At 42.5% G+C, this 27,802-nt stretch overlaps 1 protein-coding gene across 3 annotated transcripts in view; it reads left to right on the top strand.

Annotated features, from left to right (window-relative positions):
• Positions 1–5,251: 5,251 nt before the first annotated feature.
• NUB1 (negative regulator of ubiquitin like proteins 1) overlaps positions 5,252–27,802 on the top strand; it is a 107,766-nt gene continuing 85,215 nt past the window's right edge. The window contains exons 1-2 of one of the 3 annotated variants that reach the window (XM_033931695.1): positions 5,252–5,656; positions 19,536–19,653. In XM_033931695.1, the coding sequence (XP_033787586.1) occupies positions 19,537–19,653 (117 nt within the window). In that variant the 5' untranslated portion in view covers positions 5,252–5,656; position 19,536. The remainder of the gene's footprint in view (positions 5,657–19,535; positions 19,654–27,802) is intronic. The other 2 variants (XM_033931694.1, XM_033931693.1) reach the window with 2 other exon arrangements.

Raw genomic sequence — 27,802 nt, 5'->3', positions numbered from 1 at the left:
TCGGTATGTTTATCATAATCACATAAGTAAAATAAAACAGTTTCTTGACCATATGTCTCTTTAGCTATAAATTACAATATTATTATTAGGACTTAGCCAAAAGGAAAGATTTATAAACTATAAAGAGTTTTACCTCATGCAACAGTGTCATTTCTTTAATAAGACATTAACTATTTTTTCTGCGGCCCTCCAAGTACCTACAGATCCAAAATGTGGCCCTGCAAAGGGTTTGAGTTTGAGACCACTGCTATAGCCCTACCCCCAACTCAATCCCCTGTCTCCTTTCCAGAAGTCTGGAGGGCCTGTATGCATGCATGGACATTGATGTGATGACATCACGCTCATGCTTATGACATTATCACATTGACATTTGTGCATGTGCAGATGGCCTCCAGACGTGTCTCTGAGTATAGGGACTTCCAAAACCCAAACTGCTGGATTTTGGCAATCCCTCCAGGCACCTGGACAGTCCTCTAAAAAGAGGACATGAAAGGATTTTCCCAGACATCTGGTAACCTTAGTCCCGATTGCCCTTAGTGCATGGGAGAGGCCTACATAAAGGCATGCTAAACAATCCATGTTTATAATGCTGCTTAGCCCCATAGATTCTTTGTTTATACTGATAGTGTAGCTGGCATTAGCTGACAGTAGAGCAAAATACCCAGCAAGGTAAGAAAACCAGTAGAGTAATAAGGATTGTCCCCCGTATAATCAACAAAAAAGCAAAGGAGTAGGAGTCTGACACAATGTCTTCCAGCCAATGTAAAATTTGAACAAATTGAGACTCTTTTTTCATCCAATGAAAAGTTTCATCAAATCAAGACTTGACACAGAACCATGTTTTGGCAGACACGCGCCTACATCAAGTCACAAATTTTTATATCATGTAAACATGAAATGATTCCTAACCCTCCCCCCCCCCCCAGGAAAACCAATTCGAACATCTCTCACAGTGCTTCACAAAGAAGCATCCTGCAACAGTTCATGATGATGTCACTTCCTGTTTCCTGTCCAGCGGGACACAGCAGAGGGAAGCCTGGGGGGCCAGTGCCGGCAGCAAAAATGAATTGTTTCTGGTACTGGGGACGCCTGTAAGGTATGCTAGGGAGGAATGGTGTTTGAAGATAGGAGGGCAAATGCTGGGAGGCCATGGAGGAAAGATGCTGGATACAGGATAGTTATAAAAACCTAATTTTTTTATTTTCATATCTCCAGGGTGGGGGGTGATTCTGCAAACGGCACCTTGAAATTTTTGATAAGGTGGTATAACAAATTTTTAATAAACTTGGCCTATCCAAGTTAACTATGGGTTCATCCAAAATTTTTATTTATTTATATTCCACATATCCTACAATTCTATGCGTATTACAAATTATTTTCCGGCGGGCTCACACTCTTATCTAATGAACCAGGGGTACTGGGGGATAAGTGACTTGACCAGTGTCACAAGGAGCAGTGCGGGATTTGAACCCACAACCCCAGAGTGCTGGGGCTCTAACCACTGCACCACACGCCCCCCAAATACTGGGTCTGGCTACATCACTATCACAGAATAATAGTGCTACAAGACAAATGTGTTATGTCTCCTTGAAATTCAATAAATCGAATACCTTTTCCTTCATCAGTAAACAATCCTGCTGAGTCTATTTATGTAACTCATGGGAACTGACCACTTAACAGAAAAGAGAGATGAGTTCCTTACAGTGAGCTAAGTAAATAAAGCCAAAGAAAGAATTTGAAATCTCTACAGTATGTACAAACTCTACATTTGTTGCACTCCTTTGCAGAAATATGACTCATAGGGTAAGAGGCCAAACACTGACATGAAGGCAACCCCCAAGGTGTCTCACTTTTACATTATACAGATATGGCACTGTGTGCCATTTCTACTGCAAGTCTGTGTTTGTGGAATAGTTTACTAGGGTATGTACGTATTAGTGCACCTTTACAATTTTTTTTAACTTTATTTAGTTTTTAATGCCAACAAAAAGTGCAATACAATTTATATACAGAATAATAATCAAACAAGCACTTATAATCAATCAGTATCTATACAAAAATGAAATTCCCTCCCCCATCTAACATTACCATCAAGAATAATACCAAAACAAAAGATGTACCCCTCCTCCCACTCCCCCCCTGGATGTGTAAGTGTAAAACAACAGAAAATAAAGATAAAGGACATCTATAACAAATCTACAAAAGATGTCAATGGACCCCAAACTAATTTGAATATCTTATTATGCCCCAGCATGTCAGCATTCATTTTTTCATACTTATAAGTTAAGCATAAGCTCGCCCACCAAAAAGGAAAACTAAGGTGATCCCAATTCTTACAATTGCGAGTAATCATTTGCATGGCTATCCCGATCATAAGGAAAAGCTGACATTTATACCTATCCAATGAGGGTTTAATATGCAATATCATCCCACATATGTCAATGGAATCGATGACTCCAGTATGGTATTAATCTGTCTCTATATTGATTTCCAAAAGTTGAGTATCAAAGGACAATAGAACAACAGATGATCCAGTGTCCCTATATCAAGATGACATTTTTACAATTAAAAAAAGTATTGAAATGACTTTGGCCAGGGTTTGTCTCCCTAGGGAAAGGGTGGGGGGGATATGGTTTACTAAATATTCACTGGTATGCACTGGCCTGTCAGATGAGACACATTAATGACTGGTTTAGAGGTACCTCTTATTTTTCAGCAAATAGCTTGGAATTATCATTATTACTGCCATATCTTTTTAGTTTTTTCTTGCATGTCTCTGCCCCTGTGTTTTGTTCAGTGGTGGCAATGTATCCTATATCTGCCCCTGTGCGAAGGACATGTTGTACTCTTAAGGTGTCATCTACCAATTCACCATACCTCCCAATCCGGGGTAATGTTCATTTTCTTCTGGGTATACAGTGTTCCTCCTTTCAGAGGTGGGCCGATAAGGGGTTGCAATATCTCTTTCAAATGTTCACAGAGGAGGGTCAACTTTGCTCCTTTGAATCATTGTAATACCAGTATAGACTGCCAATGACAAATATTTTTTCCTATTATCAATTAAGACATTATATTAAATCTTTGCCTGACAGCTATTTAACTGAAACCTGTCGTGAAACTATTTTGGAGATGTTCAGTCTCTCTGCCCAGCAACAGATACCTTTAAGGTTTCATCATGTGGGCCTCTTAAACTGTCAACCAGGTACTAACTTTGAGATTTTGGCTGCTGCCTGAGCAGAAGATTTGAGATGTTCTCTAATAGCTTCACAACTGCAACAAGTGTTAAAGAACTCACAAAAATTATTTTATTGTATATTGCATTGGGAATTACAACTTAAATTTTTATTACGCCTCTACATTTCGCCCATGCGAGCATATCGTATGGGAATATCATAGTCTCATGGATGTCCTAAATGTGGTCATGCCCATGCATCATTGGGGCATATGTTTTGGACTTGTTCTCGTATTACTCAGTTTTGGTCACATTTGAATCAATTTATATTTGTTCTATGGGGTCATGTCAGCATTTGTGGCCAAAACGATGCTGTTGGGAAAAAAGGCCATTTTGACAAATTGGTTCTCTGGTGATCCTCCAACCTATAGCCAGTGGAGATCCTTTATGATTGTACAAGCATCTTTGGAACGAAGACAGTTTGGTGACATTGACTCTTCTCAAGGACAGCGCTTCAGTCTGATTTGGGAAAAATTTTGGTTGGATCTTACCCCACCTGCTTGCAGTCATCTTTTGAATGTTTGAGTTAGTAAATGTTGGATTATGTATGCTTTTTCTTGTGTTGCCTGCAAGAATGGGGCGGGGGTAGGATATTAGATATGTTGATGTAAAAGAAAAATAGCATTCTTCTGTTTTGATGGTTGTTTGCACTATGATTTTCAATAAATATATTTAAACATAAAAAGACTTACTTGTTTTCTTTGCTCATGACTTTCTTTGGAATATGCTGAGCAATGTGGAGATTTTTGTATAGTAGAATACAATTTTGTTATTGTAACCCTAGTCCTGCCTCAAGGCCAGTCTGCAGGCTCTGGCCAGCTCTTTGGGGTAGTAATCCACAACCAGGGCTCACAAAACCAATTTGGGCTCCTTTTATAAAGCCATGGTAAAGGTTTCTGCTGCAGGGCAGCAAGGTAAATGCTCCGATGCTCATAAGAATTATATGAGCGTGAGAACATTTCCCTCGCCAGCCCGTGGTAGAAACCTCTACCGCAGCTTCGTATAAGACAGCTGGAACAGTCTTTAAAGTCTCTGAGCTGGGCATAGGCTGGGGCTGGACTTACTCCTGTAGGCCGAAGGATCCCAATCCCGAGGTTTATTTAATTTATTTATTTAAACAATTTATAACTCGCTTATCCAACATACATATTCAATAACACACAAACACATACGACTTAAAATATGACAACATTTGGTGGTCAGTTAGCACGGCGAAAAACTAAACGAAGGGATATCAGCCTGGAGAAAACCATTCAGGTGAAAAATGTCTGCATAATAGTCCCTGAAAGCTAGACCACAATATAAGCTAAGTACTTTAACATCTTTCATAAATTTAAAGCGGTGAAAGTTAAACACTTTAAGATTAAATAAATAAGACCAGGTGAGGAATTAGTACGCAAGGCCTGATACAATTAAACTTTTGAGTATCTAGGTGGTACTTCTGAGGGTCTTTCACTATCAAATTTCTTTGTTAGTGAGAGATTATGGTGGGTGATTTACACTGATTCACCTTTCAATTTGATAAGAATTAAAAATGAGCACAAAACAGCTAAATACACCTTAAAAACTATGAACTAAAATGCTTAAAACAAATAGACAAAACTTAGCAGAAATTACAACTAATAAAAACAGAATCCTATGCCTTTGCACAGAATGTCTTCAAGCCGTTCTTCTTTTTTTTCTGGAGCCACAAAGGGAACCCTACAAACAACTCCAGGTGTCGGTGCACTTGTGGGTAGCTGATGCTCGCACCAGAAAAGTCGCAGAATAGAGAACGGCAAATCTGCGGATTTGTCTTCCGTACCCTTGACGATGACGTCTGTCTTATAGCAGAAGCAGAGAAACAAGACCCGACCTTTTTTTATTCTTTTCTTTCAGAAGAAGCGTACAAGGACCTTCCTCCCTCCCCCCCTCGAAACTACAAACCCGGAAACAGCGCATTCGGTTTCTAGGCCGCGACGCTAGGCAGGTTGACGCGCATACGTAGAAGAAGTGCGTGCCAAACGCCAGAAGCAGCGGCGGCGGCGGCGGCGTTGGTGTGTTTTTTACCAGCTGTGACGTCGCCGTTTCGATGCGCATGCGCGGAGGAGTGCTGCGTTCGTCCTCGGCTATTTCCTTGTCTGGTTAGTGTGGTGGGAGCTGAATGTAGCTGCAAGGAAGGGAGCCGGGGCTGACTGTCAACCGCAGCGAGGTAAACACAAGGAGCCTAGCTGGCGACAATGCGGCATCCTCGCGTCAATTTGGCGCCCTCGTTCTCCCGGCGCCACAGCTGCTTCCTCGGGAGAGCTGCAGGAAAGTGAAGCCAGTCGGGGGGCCCCTCTCGACGCACTCGTTCGCGTGGGGGGGGTTATTCTAGAGACCCCCCCCCCCCTCATACAGTCTGAAACCACTGTATAGTGCAACCATCTGTACAGCGTGGCCTAAGTATGTAGCATGGAATCATTCTATAGAGCTCTGTCTAACACAATACAGGATCATTACACAAATTTCTAGCTTATAAATATGATATTATTAGAGAACACAATGCTATTAGGTGGGGGGTCATAGCTGTGCAGCACTGAATCATCTTATAGAACCTTATCATTACAGCACAGCTTAGTATAACCTGACATAGATGGGCCTAATTTAATGACACAGCACAAAAGAAACTGCAGACCAGCCTACGAGATGCAGGCTTTGTTTATTGAAACAATTATTAATTGCGGTTAATGTCACCACCTTACGACAAACCAGGGGGCCCGACACGGTCTGTGTTTCGGTTAACACGCCTTCATCAGGGGTCCCTAATTTGTAGGTATCAAATTAAACCAGAAATAAACAAAAGCCTAATTTAATGACCCCCATGGTGTGTGTATATAGGGCTCTGTGTACAATTCTTGCTGTTTAGGTTAGATTCTATATGATGACACTGTGCTGTAAGGGTAGGGCTCTATATAAAGGCCCTATGGTGTGTAGATTATTTTATTTATTTAAAAATAATTCTAGCCCGGCTAGACCTAAGCGGTGAGCACCCTGTGTAACGATAAGGGCTCTGTGTCAGAGTTTCCAACCTGTGGGTTACAATCCCAAATGGGGGTCATGAAACATGGATGCACCTATCATAGGATGTCATTGGTCTGTGCTACCCTGGAGTCATGTGTTTTTTTGTGGCACCACAAATGGGGTCCCCTTAACAGCAATTCATAAAAGTTCTGATGAGCCTGATGCAGATGCACAAAACATAGCTATGTTTAAAGATGTTTATTAACTATTTTAAGTGACTGAATTAGAGTACATCAAAGTTGATGTTGTTGATTAAGCTTATAAAAATCAAATGTTTATGAACATTTTCCTTTTCTAAAAAATGACCAAATGAAGACTGTAGGCAGTTACAGGCTCACTAATGCATTGGTGGCCCTATAATGAGGCCAACTGTTGAGGGAGTGCCATCTTGCTGCTGTCTCTTCCACCTGCCTCCTCTTTCCAGCATCTAATGCTTTCACCCTTCTCCTCCACAATCACTATTTTGCACCCCCCCCCCCCCATCTACCCTTTGTCATAAAAGTTGCCAGGCAGCGGTAGCAATTCACAGAACTACCCTGCTGCCAGTCCGGTGTCTTCTCTCCACTGCAGCCCACTCCAGCGGACACAGGAAGTTGTCAGAGAGGGCGGGCCTTAGTGGAGAGAAGACACCAGGACCAGAAGCAGGGTAGCTCTGTCAATTGCTACTGCTGCCTGGCAACTTTTACAACAAATTGAAGGTAGATGCAGGGGGGGGGGAGTAGAATGGGAAAAATGCTGATTAGGGGGGAGAAGGGTGAAAGCAGAAAGCCTAATAGTTGGGGCAGCCCTTGTCCCACCCCCATTTTTGATGCTTGGGGGGAGGGTGCCAGCTCTCTTACCTCAGGCAGCAGATATTGCCTTGAGCCTCTCCTGCCCTAATAAATACTATGTAAGAGTAGCCACCATTTTTGATTGGTCTGCAAAAAGGTTTTGATAAATTGAGATTATTTTCTGTTTATAAAAGTTACCGTAAGTGTTTGAAAGTGATGGAATTACTATTAGAACCTTTATATAGGGCAGGATTCAACAAACCTCCAAACCGTGCACGATCTGTTTCCTATTGCATGCCGGCGGACTGATTCAGTAAAGGCCTGCATGCAAATGGGGACAATCGTTAGCACGCCCCCTACCCACGGCCAGAGCGATCCCCGCTCCTGCGTACACCGTAACGGTAGTGACAGGAGAAGCAGCCTCCTGTCACTGCTGTCAGGGCTGAGCCCAGCCCAGATCTCTTTTGTCTGCTCCCGGACTCTCCTGCTCTCTGCCGCCGTTCCCTGCAGTGCAGGCCCTTGGTTTTAAAGTGGGCCTGCACTGCGGAGAACGGTGGCAGAGAGCAGGAGAATTCAGGAGCAGGCAAGAGAGATGGAGAAAAAAGCAGGAGAGATACCAACTCCCTCCTGCCATTGGCGTTAAAAAAAAAAAAATGCTGCATGCTTGCAGCATTGCCCTCTCCCCCACCGACTGGCACGGCCCATCCTGGCAGTAAAAAGTTGTGAGCAGGAGGGATGCTCAGTCCTTTCTGCTCCTAGGCCTCCCACCCCCTGGCCCTGCCCTGGTTGGCCCAGGCGGTCGGGCCCGGCCCACCCACCCCGGTACCTGTAAAATAGTTGGGAGCAGGAGGGGTGCCCGGTCCCTCCTGCTCCTTGGGCAATGCTCACCAACATCTTCGGGAGCAGGAGGGGTGCTCTTACACACCGCCAAAATCTTCGGGAGCAAGAGGAAACTCCTCCTGCTCCTACTCTACTGCCTGCCGCCACCCAATAGAGGTCTTAGGCCCCGCCTCTGTGCATATTCTGATGCACAGGGAGAGGCCTAAGGCACTGATTGGCTGAGGAGCCTCGGGTTCCTCCCTTTGGAGGGGCCGGGGCACCTCAGCCAATTAGGGACTTCCTTAGAAAGCCCACAAGAACATAACTTCACTGCTCTTCTACCAGGGCAAATGTGCAGCTTGTGATGTCATGTAGGAGGGCAACACGGCACTGATCCCAGTGAAGTTACGTTCTTGGACCACATGTGAAACGATAGGAGTGGTCTATGGGATGACGTGCCCTTGTGGGCTTTCTTACATTGGCCATACTGCTAGGAGTTTTAAGACGCGGTTGTTTGAACACTGGTCTTATATAGTACACACAAAAAAAGTTGATATCCTTACCCGACATTGTGTCAAAGAACGGCACAGTTTTGAAGAGTTTAACTGTTTTGTGTTGGAGCATGTCCCTGTTACATTGCGCAGGGGCAATGTGAAGCGTCTTTTATATCAGCATGAACAGTGCTGGATTTTTTATCTGGACACTTTATGGCCCAACGGGCTCAACCAGCGGGTAGAATGGGTTGCGTTCTTTGGATGACTGACAGTATGGAGTGTGTTGACATCATCAGCTGTTCCGTTTCACTTGGACCAGTTGCAGCTGCCATGACCCGGAAGTGCCTCTGGAAGTGGAATTTTCGTGTTCTTTTTAAGCAACAGCTATTTCTTGTTCCGGCGTGCATGGGAACAGGAGCAGAGTTTTCAGCTGAATTCCCTGAAGAAGCCCCTTGGGAGGCAAAACAAGGGACTTCTTGGAATTCGAACTGGATATGGACATGGTCTTTGGAGTGTTCATCTTGTGAGCGCTGCTGTTGTCATCTTGTCTGGCCAGACTTTTTCATCTATGGTGTTGTTTGGACCATGGATCCTAAGCTAAGTAAAACTTTTTGGTTTTTCTTTTCCTGTGCACAGCGATGGGTTTTTTGACCCTTTTGATAATTACATTTCAGTGGTGGTGGAGTTTTTTTGCCTATGATAGTAAATGAAGCAGATTTGAACGTATATCATTTTTGATTATTGGCTGCTGACACATATGAATTTTGAGGCTTTTTCTCCGCTTTTTGATGAAATGTTTATCGGGGGTGTCTAGCCCATCTCTGGTGAGTAATATATCAAATTTTGTGTTTTTGAATTAAGTTATTACTCTGACTTTTTGCTTGAGAGACATTTAAATACCTACGTAATGTAAATGCACATGAGTCAAGTCTCTTTAATTTGAAAGGAAACAATGCAATGAGAGGGCATAGGATGAAGTTAAGAAGTGATAGGCTCCGGAGTAATCTAAGGAAATACTTTTTTACAGAAAGGGTGGTAGATGCATGTAACAATCTCCCGGAAGAGGTGGTGGAGAAAGAGTCTGTGTCTGAATTCAAAAGGGCCTGGGATAGGCACGTGGGATCTCTCGGAGAGAGAAAGAGATAATGGTTACTGCGGATGGGCAGACTAGATAGGCCATTTGGCCTTTATCTGCCATCATGTTTCATGTACAATGATCATCTCTCCCTTCCTCTCCTCCACCCCAATTCTTCTTTCCTTTCTCTCCCCCACATGTGCAGCATCTTTCCTCCCCTCTCACCCATCCCCTTGTACCTTCCCTCTGCAGCATCTTTCCATTCCTCCCCCCGCAGCAGAACCATGTCGACTCTCCCATCGCGAGACCAACATACCTCCTTCCAAACAGCAGCAATTTAAACAGGCTACTCCGTGGCCTTCTCCTGCCGGAGCCTTCCCTGTGCCGTTTTGCTGATGGCATCATCAGTGATGCGGCGGAGGGTAGGACCCGACGGGAGAAGACCATAAAGCAGCCTGTTTAAAGTACTGCTGATGCTACTGTTTGGAGGGAGGTATGTTGGTCTCGCGGTGGGAGGGTCGGCAGGGTTTAGATGGGAGGGAGAGATGGAAAGATGCTGCTCAGGGGGATGGGTTTGAGGGTCAGTGGGATTCGGCTACGCGGCAGGGGGGAATGGAGCGCTGCTGCCAGCGGCAAGTCCAGGGATGGAGTCGGGGAGTGTTGGGGACATTCGAGAGGAGCTTGGGGGCGATCTAACTAGGGCTTATTTTGGGGGTAGGGCTTATATTAAGACCTATTCTATAATGTCATCTGGATACCCAGGTTATGTATAGAATACTAGCATAACCCAGTATTCTGTTATGTCCCTTCCAGATTCCATACACTAGGTGTTCAATCCCAACCTGCAATCTGGGATTTGCAGAAATCCAAACACTTTTCTGAGCACATGCTCCACCCCCTTAGCCTGAGAGCTAGAAACATATCTAGTTTCAATTTCTGCAAGCAGTCCTTGAAGAAGTCTCTTGCAGTTGCTCTGCTTCTTTTTCTTATTTTTTCTATTAAAGTTCGCTTTTTCGGTGGCTTCAGTGCCTTGAGACCCCATGCCGATGGTCCCCTATCAGAGGAAAGGACGCAGACCCATTGTGCTGGACTGCTGCTACACAGAGAAACTCTGATGAATCTGTGAAGCCAGCCTGCTGTGTGCCACCCTTCCTAGACTCAGGGTCCCTTCCCCTGGCAGTTTGCTTGCCCGCTGATCTTATCACGGGTTTTAAATGCAGGCTGTATGCGTTTGGAGTGAAACCCACCCAAGTTTCAAGGCGCAGGCTGCCTTTCCCGCCCCTGACCTCGTAGCGAGGTTCTGTGGGATTGGAGGTCATAGTCGGTGTCTCGCCGACTGGCAGTCAGAAGATCTTCAACTTTGGTCGTTTGGTGAAGTTTCTGAGGCAGCAAATCCTTTCTCTCCATTCAGCTGCTGTGTAAGTGCTGACAGGCAGACACTGCTGGAACTGAATAAATCCTCCATTATTTCCTATGTGAACTTCCGGGTGGCTTGGTAGAAGTGTTTAAATACGTTTTTCACAGTTTCTGAGGGTAGGGTTCAGGTCTCCCACCTCCCCAGACCCCAAATTGCTATTTGGTTTTGTTTATTTTCAATGATCTTTTTTTCAAAGTTTTATTTCTGCCTCAATACCCCTCGATTTGCTTAAAAATTATTTCTGATGGACTCCCCAGCCCCTAATCTGCTGGATGGGTGCATTGATTGTGTCAGATTGGTGCTGGATGAGTTACCGTGTACCGTAGCATGCAGGGGGAGGGGGCGTGAGCTTTGGACTTCACCTCCTCTGTGTACGCTAGGGCTGAAGAGTCAACCTGGGTCTGTGACTTCAGAAAAAAATATTGCCCAGGAGTCTGGCACAAAGCGCTTGCGTTCTGAGTCTGGGGACTCTTTTGGTGCGGCACGTGTGCTTCATCAGATCCCTGCCATGGTGGCAGGGTATGACTTTTTGCCGGAATTTATTTGGTTTCTCTGGAAAGCATATTCTGACCCTGCTCGTTTGATGTAGCCTGTTGCATGTTGACGGAGCATACTGCTCGGGATTCCTCTTGTCTGGCTGTGGCATACCTTGATTGCAGTAATCACCATTCAGATATTATGCCTCTGCTGTCTCCTGACACTGCCTCTATATTGGATCTAGCCGATACTCTTGCCGGGACTGAGCACCTCGGCTGCCCTGCGAGTCTGGATTTAGGTGATGACCCTTCTGAACACAGGCTTTTTAAGCATGTTTCTGTCCAGCTTTTTATTGCTGATGTTCTGAAAGATCTCAAATTGAATCCTTCTCCTTCCACTTCTCAGGCTTCAGTTATGAACCACTCTAATATACTGTCTTCCTTTTTCCACCCCATCCGCAGCTTCTTGGGCTGGTTACAGAAGAGTGGGGAACTCCAGAGAGCTCTTTCTGGCCTTCTAAAGCTATGTCTAAGCTTTATTCACTTGCGCCCGGTTTTCAGCAAGTTTTTGATCAGCCTAAAGTGGATTCTGCCATAGCACAGGTTGTCAGGCGCACAGCCCTCTGTAGTGAAGAGGTAATGAAGTTTAAGGATTCTCAGGATCACAAGGTAGACATTGTGTTGAAAAAGCATTTGAAGTGGCATCTTTGGGTATCAAAGTGGTGGCTGCTTCTTTTATGGCGCGAGCCTATCATACCAAATTGCGCAGTACTTTTCTGGTAATGGATGGCGTGGATTATATAGCAGATGCCTTTTATGATCTCATTTGTGTTCTTAGTAAGGTCTCTGCCTATGCAATGTCTGCGCGCTGGACTCTTTGGATATGGCATTGGGCTGGAGACGCTGCCTCAAAGGCCACAGTGAGCAGATTTCCTTTCAAGGGACAGCTTCTTTTTGGTAAAGGTCTGAATGATCTCATGACCAGTGTGGCCGAGCACTGCCCTAAGTATCTCCCTGTGAACAGGTCAGTCGGTGGGAAGGGATCATAGTAATTTTTGTTCTTCCCACAGGTTTCATCAGGGCTCTGCAGGATCTTCCTCCCTGAGATATTCCCAGGATTTCTTCCCTTGTTACAACAGTTCTAATTCCAGGCGGCCTAAGGTTCCCGAGCAGCGGCTGCTCCTAAAAAGCCCCAAAGAAGCCAGAAGTCAGGCTGGGCTTCCTCATATCGGAGACCGCCTTTCTCAGTTTTATCAGGAATGGACTTGCGTTTCTTCAGATCAGTGGGTGCTCGACATCATTCAGGAGGGGCACAAAATAGACTTCTTTTGTCTGCCTTTGGATCTGTTTCTGGAATCTCTGGCAGGTTGGCTGGAAAAGGAGTCCCGAGTCTGTGCTACTGTGCAACATCTTTTGGACATCAGAGCGATAGAACCCGTTCCAGATCATGAATTGGGCTTAGGCAGATACTTCATCGTGCAAAAAAAAGGCTCTGAAGACTGGAGGCCCAATCTGGGTCTAAAGTCGGTCAACTGCTTCTTGCGGATTTCTCATTTCCACATGGAAACTGTGCACACAGTCATAACTGCTGTCTCTCCCGGAGAGTTTCTAGCATCTACAGGTTTTGAGATCCATAGTAGCCTCCTTGGAGGCAGTCCCCTGGGCCCAAGTACACATGCATCGGTTCCAGGAGTCCTTTCTCTCTCAGTGGTCTCCGCAGTGTCATCCCTTTCAGATGCCACTCCCCTGCATAGAGCCAGTTTGCAGCAGCTTGAACTGGTGGCTTCAGGGGGAGGCTCTCTGCAAGGGCAGGCTTCTTCAGATTTCAGAGTAGATGACTCTTATGACAGTGGACTTGTCAGAAACGGTCAATCAATCGTCTGGCGCTTTGGGCAATTCAGCTGGCGCTACTCGCTCTCCAGCCCCTTCTGGAAGGAAAAGTGGTGCGAATCTTCTCCAACAACACCATGGCGGTGGTGTACGTAAATCATCAAGGAGGCACGAGAAGCACTTTCTTGGGCCAGGAGGCTCGCCTCTGTTTCGCTGGGCAGAAGCTCATCTTCTCTCTCTCTCTCTCTCTATCTCTCAGCAGTCCATATGGCCAGAGTTGACAACTTTCATGCAGACTTCCTCAGCTGACAGATCCTGGACCCGGGAGAATGGTCCCTCTTGCAGAAGGTGTTCTGTCTGATTGTACAGAGCTGGGGTCAGCCCCAGGTGGACTTGATGGCTTCAGCAGAGAACTTGAAGGCCAGGAGCTTTTTCAGTTGACATACTCAGCACGGAAGCCTAGGGCTGGAGGCCTTGGTTCAGTCATGGCAGATTTACGAGCACCTATATGTGTTCCCTCTGTGGCCTCTGGCCGGTCAGGTCATCTGTCCGGATAGCAATACATCCTGGCTTAGTAATTCTAGTAGCTCTGGAATGGCCTCATCACCCTTGGTTTGAGGATCTCATCTGTCTTCAGCGGGACGAGAAACTCTGGCCCCCTCTTCATCGATACCTTCTCAGACAGGGGCAAGTGCCCATGTAGAACCCACTGTGCTTTGGTCTTACAACATGGCTCCTGAGCATTCAGCCTTGATGAAGCACAGTTATTCAGATATAGTTCTCTGAACTCTTTTGTGCTCGAAGAAACCCTCTACTATGGCTTCTTATGCCAAAGCCTGGATGACTTTCCAACAGTGGTGTGCTAAGGATCAGGTGGAACCTGAGAGGGTGAGAGGGCTCCCATTTCAGTGGTCCTGACTTTTTCTTTTAAGGCCACCATTTCAAGATGAATAAGGATGGCCATCTTGTCAGCATATATTGCCTGTGGCAAGCAATTGCCGGTCTCCTTGAAGCATATTCTTCATGGGCAGAAGCTCGGGCAATTGCGCCCAAGGAGATTTGTAGGGCAGTGACCTGGTCCACTCTGCATATATTCTCCAAGTTCTAAAGAGTGGATGTGGGCAGCACAGGAGGACACCATCTTTTGGTCTTCAGTGTTATGAGCAGGCACAGAGGTCCTGCCCTAGATTTCTGGGACTGCTTTTGCACGTCCTTCCTACTGTCCAGAATGACATGCCTATTGCACTAAAAATGAGATTAGGTTCTTCCCTTGCTAATATCTTTTCTAGTAGATGTGTCATTTTGGAACCCCACTCTGTTAGTATTTCTCCACCTGCCTGCTGTCTCAATCTGGAAGTTCGAATCAAAACTGAGATTTTTATATCTATCAGACCTTAAGGATATGAAGAATAATCTATTGCTATAGCACATAGGGGAAATGTTTGAGCTTCATAAATGTTTCTGATTGGTATTGTTATTTCAATGTTTCGATTGTTCATTTATAATGTTTAATTTGTTTGTTATACTTTCAGAGTAGAACAGATTTATAATCGGAGAATCTCCCCATACCCCTCCTGCTTATGTGTTCCTTTATAGGGCTGTTACTTACTTTGATACAAACTGAAGGGGGCAACAGAGCCCTCTGGAAAAGGAGGAGGAGTTGAAAACCCGGAATGGATTATTTCTGCATGGCTTGTGAGCATGAGGGGAATACCCTTTTCTATATAGACAAAATCACTTCCTCATACACAATATTACTGCAATCCTGCAGCGTTCTTTATGCCATGCCTCAGAGACCACGTATTTCAGCAACTCGTGCTAAATATATGTGGTGGTCAAAGTCTCAATCATTGGCAAAAAATGGCAATTATAGGTACAATTTTAACTTAAATTTACTTTTTTGTAATAAAAGAGAAATTTACTCTTTGTACTGGATTTAAATTACTTTTAAGTATAAATGTAATAACATCTTTCTATGGCCACAAATATCATGAGAATTGTAAAAAATAGTGCCTATACTTTTTAAATTCAAGCACTTATCTTAAGTCAGTCTGTGCACTGCTTTAGTCCCAACGGGGGCCACTGTTTCACCTGGAGTGGCTTCTTCAGGGGAAAACGTGGACAGTGCCTGTAACAGATAATAGAGGCTTTAAAATGTATTTTAACATTATTCAGACATTTGTGAAAACATTAGATTGTTAAATTTTAAGTCTATGTGTTAATAAAAGTCCAGCAAACTTACGAGAATGAAATTGCTCTCAGCGTACAATTCTCAAAAAATGGCGTCGGTAACTAACTAAATTGAGCCCTTTAAATTCCCAGCTGGGTGCGTGCCGGTACGACGTAAAAGACGTCAAAAACGTCATGCCGTCAACACAGCTGAAAGAGGTCCGAGAATCCAAAAAAAATTTTTTGTCTTCAGCCAAAAACGGCCGAAGTAAACCAGAGATAAACAGATTTTTTTTGGATTCTCGGACCTCTTTCAGCTGTGTTGACGGCATGACGTTTTTGACGTCTTTTACGTCATACCGGCACGCACCCAGCTGGGAATTTAAAGGGCTCAATTTAGTTAGTTACCGACGCCATTTTTTGAGAATTGTACACTGAGAGCAATTTCATTCTCGTAAGTTTGCTGGACTTTTATTAACACATAGACTTAAAATTTAACAATCTAATGTTTTCACAAATGTCTGAATAATGTTAAAATACATTTTAAAGCCTCTATTATCTGTTACAGGCACTGTCCACGTTTTCCCCTGAAGAAGCCACTCCAGGTGAAACAGTGGCCCCCGTTGGGACTAAAGCAGTGCACAGACTGACTTAAGATAAGTGCTTGAATTTAAAAAGTATAGGCACTATTTTTTACAATTCTCATGATATTTGTGGCCATAGAAAGATGTTATTACATTTATACTTAAAAGTAATTTAAATCCAGTACAAAGAGTAAATTTCTCTTTTATTACAAAAAAGTAAATTTAAGTTAAAATTGTACCTATAATTGCCATTTTTTGCCAATGATTGAGACTTTGACCACCACATATATTTAGCACGAGTTGCTGAAATACGTGGTCTCTGAGGCATGGCATAAAGAACGCTGCAGGATTGCAGTAATATTGTGTATGAGGAAGTGATTTTGTCTATATAGTTGATATTATACACTTCTCTAGATATTGAATTTTGGTGAATACCCTGTTCTCCAAAATGACTATCTGCTTGAAAAGATATTAATTAGCAAGGTAAGCCCCTAATCTCTTTTTACAGTAATTATATATTTATACAGGGGAAAAAAAACACAGCAAACTGGTTTCCATTGCACTTTGGACTTAAATAGCTCTTTGAAATGACTAAACCATACTGCTGATTTAGATGAGTGGTAGGAAATCCCCTGGAGGTTTTGTGTTGTTGATGCAGTGCAGAGTGAAAGTAAAACTTCATCAAGTAGACTGGCTGTAACACCCTTGAATGAACGAAAGATTCTACAGGGACAGGTAAGTGAAGACATACTATATGAGATAATGTACCTTATAAGAAAAATGTTGGTTAAATGATAAAGTAATAGCTTTAGGAGTAGCCTAGTGGTTAGTTCAGCAGGTTTTGATCCTGGGGAACTGGGTTCAATTCCCACTAGCTCTTTGTGACCTTAGGCAAGTCACTTAACGCTCCATTGCCCCAGGTACAGAAACTTAGATGGTGAGCTCACTAGGGACAGAGAAAGTACCTGTATACTATGTATACTATTAGCACTATAGAAATGATTAGTAGCAGTAAAATTTAATTTTACAGAAATTCATTGTGAATTTAACAGAAGAACAGTTAAACGGGTTCAGAATGTCTCTAGCAATTTTTTTTTTTTTTAATAATAATGAATGTTTTCTTTATGAAAGTTTTCTTTAGAGATATGCTTAATTGTCATATTAATATGAATTAAAACTTTTAGTGCTTTGCAAAAAGCTTGAGTAGTAAATATTAGTGTATTTGACTATGGAGCCCATTGTACCATCATATAATATTGGGTGCCCTTTCTTTCTATGTTGTTAAAAATGAAAAACAAAATCCAATTTTACTTCTCAAGGGCATAAGTTATACATAAAAAAAGTACTGTATTCCATTGATAAGTGTTTCTCCTTATTGTAAAATAGCATTGATTGTCTCCTACTCTGATGTTTTGAACATTGCGTGTTGAAAGTGAAACTGTTAATGAAAACTTGTTACATAGTACTGTGCTATTTAGTTAGTTGTATTTCTAGCCTGTTATTTAAAAATCTAAGTAGGTTGGAGAGATGCTGTACAAATTTGTATCCCAAAACACTTCCCCTCCCTAATATTTAGCGCTATTTAACTGGACAGGAACAGCTCCTGACCGGTTAAATAGCATTTGGCCATCTTCTTTCCTATTTTCATTATAGTTCCGCCCCACTTGTCCTTTAATTTCATGTTTTAGTTTTCCCCCTATATTATGTTCACAGAATTTAAGCCATCCAGATGGCTTTTCACAATTGGCGGGATAGTAAATGTATGTTTATTTAAAAAGCTTTAATCAATTGTGCACCAGCTTTGTTAGAAAAGGTCCTCAATACTCAATAACATTACATTACATTAGGGATTTCTATTCCGCCATTACTTTGCAGTTCAAGGCGGATTACAAAAGAATTATCCAAGATGTATTACAACAAGAACTTACTAAAAAAAAAAAAAATTGGTCATTTTCAAAAAGAGTGAGAAATGGGTAAGGTTATTTGTTTGGGGTAGTTTGCTTTAGTGAGAGGTGGAGTTTGAGACTTGTGGTATTATTTCTTTTTTCAGAGTTTTCTTGAAGAGTATGGTCTTTATTTCTTTTCTTAAAGTCTAAATAACCAATACTATCTAAATGGTGTAGATTAAATCACCATCCCTAATCACAATCTCAAACGTTGGGTTCCCGATCCTCAGAGACAACACACTGGGGTCAAATCAATCATCTACCCAAAGATTAACATGTTACTTCGTCACAAGATTCTATCTTATGTTTTAAATTATTTTAAATATTTTCACTTCATGGGTGCAATACCCTTAAATATTAAATTATTTCATAAATAGTTTTTAATAATACGTTAATTTATAAAGTAATAGTTGTACTTATCTTTTGTGGTCAGTTTTGGGATAAGCACTGTGTCAACATGTTTCAGTGTAACGTTTTTTTCAAGACGTTTTTAACCGCCATAACTATCGACCACTCTTCTTTGAGTGGTCGATAGTTATGGCAGTGTGCTGTCTCTGAGGATCAGGAACCTGACGTTTGAGATTGGATTCTTGGGATGGTGATTTAATCTACACCATTTAGATCAGGGGTGTCCAACCTGCGGCCCAAGGGCCGCATGCGGCCCCGTGAAGTATTTTGTGCGGCCCCGATCGAGGGCGATGCAGTGTTTTCCTCTGCTGCTCCTGGGTGTTTACCGTCTTGCCGGCTCCCTCCTCTGTCTTGCAACATTTGCGCGGCCCCAGAAACATTTTTTTCGGCCAATGCGGCCCAGGGAAGCCAAAAGGTTGGACACCCCTGATTTAGATACTATTATTTAAATAGCTTGACATACCATTCAGCCTCCTCAGATCAGGACAGTTTATAATAAAAAATATATATCAAGTTAAATAAAAAGAACTCCATTTATTGGACAGGAAAGACCTAACACTATGAGGGGGGGGGGGGGGGGAAACTCCCCCACCCAACTCATTCACTCTTAGTTAACATTAACCCTTATTCATAAAACTGCTCTTAAAATTTGCCTGATTCAGCATCTAGGGCCATTCTGAAAAAATGTGTCTTCAGCAAGCCTTTGAAGCTTTTATAGCTCATGTCAGACCTAATCTCTTTTGGCAAGCTATTCCAAAGATTTGGAGCAAACCAGAAGAATGCTCTATCCCTAGTAATGACTCAATGGGCAAATTTAAAATGGGGAAGGGTGTCATCCAAAAATCTTGTAATGATCATAAAAGCACCTTGGAGGTGTATATCATATTGTTCATCTGCTCAAGAAGGCAGGCTCATGTTCCCATAATGCTTTATGAACTAAACAGTAAATTTGCTTTTTAAAAAAGCATTAGGAGCCAACGATAGTTCTTGTATAGGAGGATCACATAATCAAAGGTTCTTGCATTCCTTAATAACCTAATCCCCGCATTTTGTAATGTTTGCAATCTTTTGGAGAAGGATTCAGTCAGACCCAGATATATGATGCTGCCATAATCTAGGTGAGAAATGAATAATGAGCTACATACATTGGACTATTTGCTGCCACCGTTTGAATCAGATCATTTTACAGAGGCTGACAAGATTTTCTTCTGCGATTGCTGTATGGAAGTGAAATGCCTGCTTATAATTTCAGTTACTTTGCTTTCTTTTGCAGGATGGCAGAGTGGTCATTCCTTTTGTCAAGACTTACAAATATTTTAAAGGAAAACAAGATTCAGCTCTGGAACCCTCCCTATACAAATGAAACAAAGGAAGCTGGCCCAGAATTGAAGGTACATTTCTTGCAAGAGGAGAGCATGTTTGTTCATACTTTGTGCCTGATTTCTTCCCAGAATATTTTTTTTTTTTTTTAAAGAAATATATTTTTTCACTTCATGAATAGTTAAGCTCTGGAACTCATTGCCAGAGATTGTAGTTACAGCGGTTAGCATAGCTAGATTTGAAAAAAGGTTTAGACAAGTTCCTGGAGGAAAGTTCATAATCTGTTATTGAGACAGACATGGGGGAAGTCAATGCTTGCACTGGATCGATAGCATGGAATGTTGATACTGTTTGGTTTTTTTGCCAGGTACTGCATGGACCCTTAACAACAAAAGAATTTGCAGCTTTCCAGACCAATAGAATCTTACAGGATTTTCAGAAAATAAAGGTGTAATTCACTTGTGCTTATTTGAGTTTGTAGTTAAGGGAACAAAAAAGATGTTATATAAGAACACAAGAATAGCTGTACTGGGTCAGACCAATGGTCCATCTAGCCCAGTCTCCTGCTTCCAACAGTGGCCACTCCAGGTCACAGGTACCTGGCAGAAACCCAAATAGTAACAACATTCCATGCTACTGATCCCATGGCAAGCAGTGACTTCCCCCATGTCTATCTCATTTGCAGATTATGGACTTTTCCTCCAGGAACTTGCCCAAACCTTTTTTTTTTTTTTTTTTTCCCAAATCTAGCTATGCTAACTGTTGTAACTACATCCTCTGGCAACGAGTTCCAAGGTTGAGTTGTGAAAGGCCAGTAATTTGTTAAAAACTGTTTAAATTGAAAAAAACTACGGTTTTCACTATCAAGTCTGTCAGCTCGGATAATACAGATTCGGAGCAAAGTAGCTGCAGAGCCTGTGGCAAATCCACTATCTTGTCATCCGTCACTTGGCTGCAGTCCTTATTCTAGTGGTTAGAGGTGCTGCCTCAGCAACCTGAGGTTGCAGGTTTGAGCCCAATGCTGCTCCTGGGCAAGTCACTTAATCCTCCACTACCCCATTGAGTGAAAAAATATTTCCTCCTATTTGTTTTAAAAGTATTTCCATGTACAGTACTTTCATTAAGTGTCCCCCCCCTAGTCTTTGTATTATATGAAAGACAGTAAAAAATCAATTCACTTTTACCCATTGTAAACCACTCAGAGTTTTATAGACCTCAATCATATCCTCTTTATCATTTTGATTTTTATTTGTAAGAATTTGAACATACAAGTCCAATAAAAAAAACTTTTGATACAGAAAAATATGACAGAGACACTATTTTAAATCTATATAAAGAAAACCAAATTACATTAAAATAATACTCGTACAGATATTACTGCTCCGTCTTCCATTCCACAGTTTAATAGTGGCAAAGCACTATTCAAAGAATAAAGACATTCAAAAAGAAAAAAAAGCAATCATTATAGGGCTTGATATTCTTCATATCATGGAATAAATGTTACTAAATTGATAGTTGGACATACAGGTTAACCAGCAAATTTGGAGCTTAGAAATTTGTCTAAATTGGGCAGACTTGAAGAAAACATATTTTATATCATTAAGCTTAATAACCTATTTGCAAGGAAAGTTAACCAAAAAAGCCACCTAATTGTAACAGTAAAGGTATTTTAATTTAAGAAATTGTCGATGTTGCCCCTTTTATCATTATGGTTGCTCTTTGAATCTTTTCTAATTCCACTATATCTTTTTTAAGATATTGTGACTGGAATTGAACACGATACTGAAGGTGAGGTCGCACCATGGAGCGATACAGAGGCATTATAGTATGCTTGGTCTTATTTACTATCCAAGTATCCTGTTTGCTTTTTTCGTTGCCATCACACACTGGGTAGGAGATTTTAGCATACTGTCTACAATTATACCTAGATCTTTTTCTTGATGCTTACTCCTAAGGTGGACCCTAGCATTGGGTAACTATGGTTTGGATTATTCTTCCCAATTTGCATCTGTCCACATTATATTTAATTTGCCATGAGGAGTCATGTGATACTGTGAATGACTATGGGTATGTTTTTCTAGGAGCTGTTCCGGGGTCCTCCCCCGATCCCTTGACATTGGCCCATTATCTTCATCATATTAGGGATTTTTTGAAAAGTATAAAGACTATACTTTTCAAAAAATCCCTGAAAAAGTCCTAACCTCTCAAGCTTCCTTCTTTCATCCCTCTAACCCCCTGAACTTCCAAATCAACCTGCTCTACTCCTTTTTTCCCCCAAAAAAGATCAGAAATCTTTTTGTAAAACACCCTCTTTAACTCTCTTGTAATCCGCCTTGAATCGCAAGGTAATGGCGGAATAGAAATCCCTAATGTAATGTAATGTAATTAGCATTAAACTTCAGCAGTGTGTAGAAAATTGCATATGGACAAATATTTGGCCAAAACTTTAGTTCTGATGGCTACCAAAGCTAAGAAAGTTCAAATTAAAGTTCATTTTATATTTGACATACCATTCATCAGCACAGCCATCTGAGTGGTTCATAATTGCCTAATAGGTACTCTTAAGTATTTTCCCTGTCTGTCTCAATCTAGCTATGGTACCTGGGGCAGTGGAGGATTAAGTGACTTGCCCAGGAGCAGCATTGGGCTCGAACAAAAAAACCCCCAAAACTGTTGTAACTTCACTGGAAATGTCCAGTTAGCTCTTTTGTAATTCGCCTTGAACTGCAAGGTATAGGCGGAATAGAAGTCCCTAATGTAATGTAATGTAACCTGCAACCTCAGGTTGCTGAGGCAGCACCTCTAACCACTAGGATAAGGACTGCAGCCAAGTGATGGATGACAAGATAGTGGATTTGCCACAGGCTCTGCAGCTACTTTGCTCCGAATCTGTACTATCTGAGCTGACAGACTTGATAGTGAAAACTGTAGTTTTTTCAATTTAAACAATTTTTAACCAATTTGCTGGCCTTTCACAACTTAACCTTGGAGCTCACAAGGTTCACAGGGGTGCTGGAATGCAGAGTTCTGGACCTGGAGGGCAGCGCACAGATACAGCACTGAGCTTACGCATCTTGTTGAAAATAGGAAAGCAGAGAGTGGGCATAAATGGGAAGTTCTCCGACTGGGAGAAAGTGACTAGTGGTGTACCCCAGGGCTCGGTACTTGGGCCGATCCTTTTTAATATTTATATCAATGACCTGGAAAACGGAACATCCAGTGAGATCATCAAGTTTGCAGACGACACAAAACTCTGCCGGGAAATCAGATCGCAGGAGGACAGTGAGGAACTCCAGAGCGATTTGTGTCGGTTAGAAAACTGGGCGGAGAAATGGCAGATGAAGTTCAATGTGGAGAAATGCAAGGTAATGCATTTAGGCAGTAAAAATAAGGAATACGAGTACAGAATGTCAGGTGCAACTCTGGGAAAAAGTGAACAAGAAAGGGATCTGGGTGTACTGATAGATAGGACCCTGAAGCCGTCGGCACAATGCGCGGCAGCGGCAAATAAGGCAAATAGAATGTTGGGCATGATAAAGAAAGGAATCTCGAGTAGATCGGAGAAAGTTATAATGCCGCTTTATAGGGCAATGGTCAGACCCCACTTGGAATACTGCGTCCAACATTGGTCTCCCTACCTAAAGAAGGATATAAAACTGCTGGAGAGGGTGCAGAGGCGAGCAACTAAACTAGTGAAGGGTATGGAGAAACTGGAATATGAGGATCGACTTAAAACACTGGGATTGTTCTCCCTTGAGAAAAGGAGACTGCGTGGGGATATGATCGAGACCTTCAAAATACTGAAAGGAATCGACAAAATAGAGCAGAGAAGATTATTTACATTGTCCAATTTGACACGGACAAGAGGACATAAAATGAAGCTAAGGGGGGGCAAGTTCAGGACTAATATCAGGAAGTTCTGCTTCACACAGAGAGTGGTTGACATCTGGAATACTCTCCCAGGGGAGATTATTGCAGAATCGACAGTCCTAGGCTTCAAGGGCAAACTAGATGCATATCTCCTTGAGAGAGGCATATAGAGATATGGTTGGCTATAGGGTAAGCCAGGTGTATACCTGGCAGGGCCTCCGCGTGTGCGGATCACCGGACTAGATGGACCGAAGGTCTGATCCGGAGATGGCGCTTCTTATGTTCTTATGTTCTTAACACACACACAGCAATTGAAAATAGATGATCTAGAAAACTGATTGTGCAGAGACAGCTTGCATTTTATCACTGAGCTACGGCTCATCTGATTGGCAATTCCTCTGCTGTAATCAGCTGAACTGGCAGGGAGATCCCCATTTCATCTCTCCCACCCACCCACTGATCCCCCCCAGTACCCCTCCAAAGAGAGCACCCTCCCGCCGAACCCGACACCCCACACATCCCCCCAACACCCCTCCGACATCCCCCCCTCTGTATCTTAGGATGCACTGGGAGGGGCCTAAGCTCCTAAGCCAAATAGGGCCTTAGTTCTAAGGTGCAATAGGAGGGGTCTAAGGCCCTATCGGCAGGAAGGAGTGGGCATCCCTCCTGCCACTGTTTCATCCGAAGGTACAGGGGTGTGTGGAGGGGTATGTGGGGATGTTGAAGGTTATGGAGGGATGTCTGGTTGTGTGTGCAGTGTTCTGCATGGCGGGAGGGGGCTGGGGGGATCAGTGGGTGGGGGGAGTGAGTAAAGAAGGATCTCCCTGCTGGTTCAGCTGATCACTGTAGGGGAATCCCCAATTAATTGAGCCGGCAGGACTTCCCGAAGCCACAGCTTTGGGGAGTCCTGACGGTTCAGTTGATCGGGGCTTCCCCTGCTGTGATCAGCTGATGGCAAGCCCTTGACTATTTAGATTTTTGAGGTGTGATGCTCTAACAGGCGCCAGTGCGTGATTGACGTGATCGGCAGCTGCTTTTAGTGCGGCCGCTAACTTCAGCATTTGTGGCAGCCATTTGTGCTATAAGAACTGGGTTAGACCAATGGTCCATCTAGCCCAGTATCCTGTTTCCACAGTGACCAGTCCAGGTCACAAGTACCTGTTAGAAACCCAAGTAGTAGCAACATTCCATGCTGCTGATCCCAGGGCAAGCAGTGGCTTCCCCCATGTCTGTCTCAATAGCAGACTATGGACTTTTCCTCTAGGAACTTGTCCAAACCTTTTTTAAAACCAGCTACATTAACCATTCTTACCATATCTTCTGACAATGAGTTCCAGAGCTTAACTATTCTTCAAGTGAAAAAGCATTTCCTCCTATTGGTTTTAAAAGTATTTCGAGTTAACTTCATTAAGTGCCCCCAAGTATTTTAAATTTTTGAGGGAGTAAAAAATTGTTTCTCTTGTACCCATTCTACACCACTCAGGATTTTTGTAGACTTCAATCACATCTCCCCTCAACTGTCTCTTTTCCAACCTCAAGAGCCCTAACCTCTTTAGCCTTTCCTCATACAACAGGAGTTCCATCCTCTTTATCAACTTGGTTGCTCTTCTTTGGTCCTTTTCTAATTCTACTGTATCTTTTCTTGAGATATGGTGAACAGAAGTGATCGCAGTACTCAAGTTATCCTTGGACAAGCAGGCAGCATATTCTTTCATGTGGGTGACATCATCCACAGAGCCTGGTACGGACATTGTTAAAAGTGAACTATCATGTTTTTTTGTTTTTTTTTTAATTTTCTTTATCAGATTTGTAATTATTATACAAGTAATACACTTGTTAAAGAAAAGCAGAAATAAAACATTGTACATAGGAAATTACAATTGAAAGAATACCAATTTTTCTCTTTCTTAGACCACCATTAATGGAAGAGATCCAATTTACCCATAAAGGGGATTCCTTAAAGCAAAATACAATATTAAGAAAGCGGTATATGATTAACAATTAACTAACCCATATATCGTACTTCCAGTTATGCTCATAAATCACTAGAAATCTTTTTAAGGTCTAGAAAGGCACGTAGTTGTGAAGGCACAAAAAAGGTGTACTTAACCCCCAGATATCGAATCAAACATTTACATGGGTATGCCAATAAGAAAGAAGCACCTAATTTTTTTGCTTCATCTCGCATAACAAGAAATTCTTTCCTACGGTCTTGTGTAGTTTTTGAGACTTCCAGATAAATCCAAATCCTTTCCCCAGCAAATGTCACTAATGAATTACGGAAGTAAAGTTTCATCACTGAATTCAAGTCTTGTTCAAATACAAAAGATACTAATAAAGGGAGTCTTCCAAAATAGCTGATAATTCACCTTTTTCAATTTTTTTCCTGCAAGACATTTCTTTCCTGTACTAAATTTCCTTCCTCATCCACCTTAGAGGAAAAAGTTGGAATGTAATATACCTTATTTAATGGTGGAATTGCCTGCTGGGGAAACTTAAGTACATCCATTAAATATTTTTTGAAGAAATCATACGAATTTAAGGATGGTGACTTAGGGAAATTCAGTACTCGAATATTTAGTTTTCTATTATAATTTTCAAATTGTTCTATCTTTCGATGAATCATAATCTTATCCTTAATCAAGGTCATTGTTGTGTCTTTTAAAACGTTTATATCAGCATTAACCTGCAGCATTTGTTCTGTGGACTCCTGTTTGGATTTCTCAAAGCTTTTTGAAAGATTGTCAAGTTTAACAGATAAGTTAAGTACCTCTTGAGTCGATTTAGTCATTGTTTCATCCAGCCTTTTCAAGACCTGCCAAATACTTTCTAGGGTCACCACCGGAGGAGTTAATGGCTGCGAAAGCCTCGCTGCTACTCCAGAACTTGTTTCCTCGGCGAACATTCCTTCAGGTGTACCTCCCTCCCGGCTTGAGCTCAGTCCTGCAACTTCCGCCCCTGGGCTCACCACCGGTAGAACCCGTGTGATCGCCGGACAAGGTGGGGCACTGAAATCCGGAGGGGACAGAGATATTTTGTGTCCCAAAAGACTGGACGCTCCATCGTCCAGTCCTATTGCAGGACCCTCTTCTCTCGGTAAAGAGTTAGTGAGTTGGGTCAGATACCGCTCCAAAGATTGCTGAACCGGCGTTGAGCTCATAGACTGGGAGGGAACCGGTTTCCAGAGCTCCTTTCCATTTAGTGTGAGGCATTTTTCAGAGGAAACATTGAAATTTGCCGGCTCAGTGGAGACAGATAAGAGATGCCGACTCTATCGCGCCGCCATCTTGGATCTCTCTTTGTAACCCATGGTTTTTAAAACATATCTATTGTTTACAGTAAAGAGCCGTGAACTATCATTTTAAGTTTTAAGAAACTTCGCAACTTCCCAAACCACACATGCGTGAGTGCCTTCCCACCTGACCTTGGCTCGTGTTTCCTTAGGAAGTGTTTTTTTCTGGACTTCGTCCAGTTGCCATTGTCTTCAACCCATATCATTTTTCTAAAACCTGTGTTTACTACTTTGGCTCGGCCCAAAATTAGACCAACTACCCACCTTCATCCCACTGTCCTCTGGCTCCACACTGCAGCTTGAGTTCTCAAGCAAAGTTCTGGGCATCATCATTGATTCTACATTGTCCTTCAACGACCACCTCATTTGACTTCAGCGGATTCAGAATGCTGCGACTAAGCTTATCTTTGCAAAAAGTAAATTTGACCATGTCTCACCGCTCCTGTCCAAGCTTCACTGGCTTCCAGTAATCTCCAGGATCCACTTTAAATGCGCCTGCCTAACTTTCAAGATCCTACATGGTATCCTTCCTCCCTTTATTCTACTTTCTTAGAATTCCTCAAATCCTAATATCACCAGATCCACCCAAAAATTAAAACTATCCTTCCCCTCATTAAAAGGCAGGAAAATTAGGGACCTCCCTCCCCTTCAGAATCACTGAGCTCTGGAACAACCTTACCTCCCCACTTCGGAATCTGAGCTCCCTCCAACTTTTCCGTAAACATCTGAAAACTTGGCTATTCTCAAAAATGTAATACTTCCTCCCTCTCTGGTATACTAAGCCCCTCTAAACATTCTTTTATACTAAGGTCTATAACCCTTCATTGGAGTTCCTTTTCTATCCCAGCTCCTGTAAACCGTGCCGAGCTCTACGATTGTGGAGAGGATGCGGTATACAAACCTAAGGTTTAGTTTAGTTTAATATATTAAAAAAAAATAATTAGAATAATTTAGTTTTCCTCACTTGGGCCTTTCAACCTTTGTGTGGGGATTTTCAGCCTTTGTGTTGTTTTTCGGCTTTTTTTTCACCTCTATTTCATCATTGGGTTTAATTTTGC

This window comes from Geotrypetes seraphini, chromosome 2 (assembly GCF_902459505.1).
Source record: "Geotrypetes seraphini chromosome 2, aGeoSer1.1, whole genome shotgun sequence".
NCBI lineage: Eukaryota > Metazoa > Chordata > Amphibia > Gymnophiona > Dermophiidae > Geotrypetes > Geotrypetes seraphini.
This window is presented reverse-complemented; position numbering and strand designations above follow the sequence as displayed.